The sequence below is a fragment of the Acanthisitta chloris genome, unplaced genomic scaffold (assembly GCF_000695815.1).
Source record: "Acanthisitta chloris isolate BGI_N310 unplaced genomic scaffold, ASM69581v1 scaffold10624, whole genome shotgun sequence".
Taxonomy (NCBI): Eukaryota; Metazoa; Chordata; class Aves; order Passeriformes; family Acanthisittidae; genus Acanthisitta; species Acanthisitta chloris.
In genome coordinates, this window is record NW_008670978.1 from 20,156 (window position 1) to 21,326 (window position 1,171).

General features: G+C 52.9%; 1 protein-coding gene across 1 annotated transcript in view; it reads left to right on the forward strand.

Moving 5' to 3' along the window:
* The window catches only part of SLC45A3 (solute carrier family 45, member 3), a gene marked incomplete at its 3' end in the record, with an annotated part of 13,315 nt that extends 12,152 nt beyond the window's left edge, over positions 1-1,163 (forward strand). Inside the window, exon 5 of the mRNA XM_009073907.1 lies at positions 943-1,163. Coding sequence (XP_009072155.1) covers positions 943-1,163 — 221 coding nt within the window. The remainder of the gene's footprint in view (positions 1-942) is intronic.
* Between the last annotated feature and the right edge of the window lie 8 nt (positions 1,164-1,171).

The window sequence follows — 1,171 nt, forward strand, 5'->3', positions numbered from 1 at the left end:
GCTGGAAGGCAACTTCCTGGCTCTCCTTCTCCAGCTGTACATGTTGCCCTCCGAGTTTTGCCCTGGCTGAGCCCTGCAGCACACTGCCTCTTTGTGCTGGGTGTCTGTTTAACTTACAGGGAGCTTAATTATTATTTAACACTTGCACTGTTTAGCTTCCAGCAGGTCAGCACTGCATTGTGCTGGCTGTCATAGAAACATGTGTTGAGTAATGAGCCTTGCTCCAAAGAGTTAATGGTTTTAATTCCCTGAAATCTGATAGATCTTTGCAGAGGGTAAGGTCCGGATTGCTACCGGATACTGCAGCCGTTTAGTGGATGTTGTATACTTTACCTTGGCTTAGGCACAATTCCTTGTTCCTTTTGTTCTGCTGCTGCTTTTGGCATCAGATAACAGCAGATCCTGGTTCATGAGCAGGTGACAGATCCTGGGGCAAGAGCAGGAAGGTGCAAACAATGACTTCTAAAGACAAGAAAGGTGTTTGGATTCCCATCTCCCACTGCCCCTCTGGTTAGACTGGGGTGCCCAACAGCACGAGGAGGGAATTCTTGCTGTGCTGGAGGGTGGGAGCTGCAGTCTGGGTGATGCAACCCCTGGGGTATGTTAGGTGATGCTGCTCTGCTTCCTGACCCAGCCATGTGGTTGTTGGGCTGTTTGTGGCTGTGCCACACTCTGTGTGGACTCTGAGTTGGAGGCTGAAGGAAAGGGAAGGAGGCCAACAAGCTCCCCAGGGAAGCTGTCACAGCACCAAGCCTGGCAGAGCTCAGGGAGTATTTGGCCAACGCTCTCAGGCACAGGGTGTGTTTATCAGGGATGTCCTGCACAGGGTTAGGTGATCCTCAAGGGTCCCTTCCAACCCTGATGATTCTGTGAGTCTGTGTGGCTGTGTGAAGCCCTGGGTGCAGTCAGGGCAGTGTCTGTCACCACCTCTGCTCCCTGCAGGTGTCCGGATGGGCAGTTTGGGGCTCTTCCTGCAGTGCATCACATCCATCTTCTTCTCGACAATCATGGACAGGCTGGTGAAGCAGTTTGGGACAAGGACAGTGTACCTGGCCAGTGTGGCATTCTTCCCTGCAGCTGCCTCTGTCATGTGCCTCTCCCACAGCGTCACAGTCGTCACCATCTCAGCTGCTCTGACAGGTTTCACCTTCTCTGCGCTCCAGATCCTTCC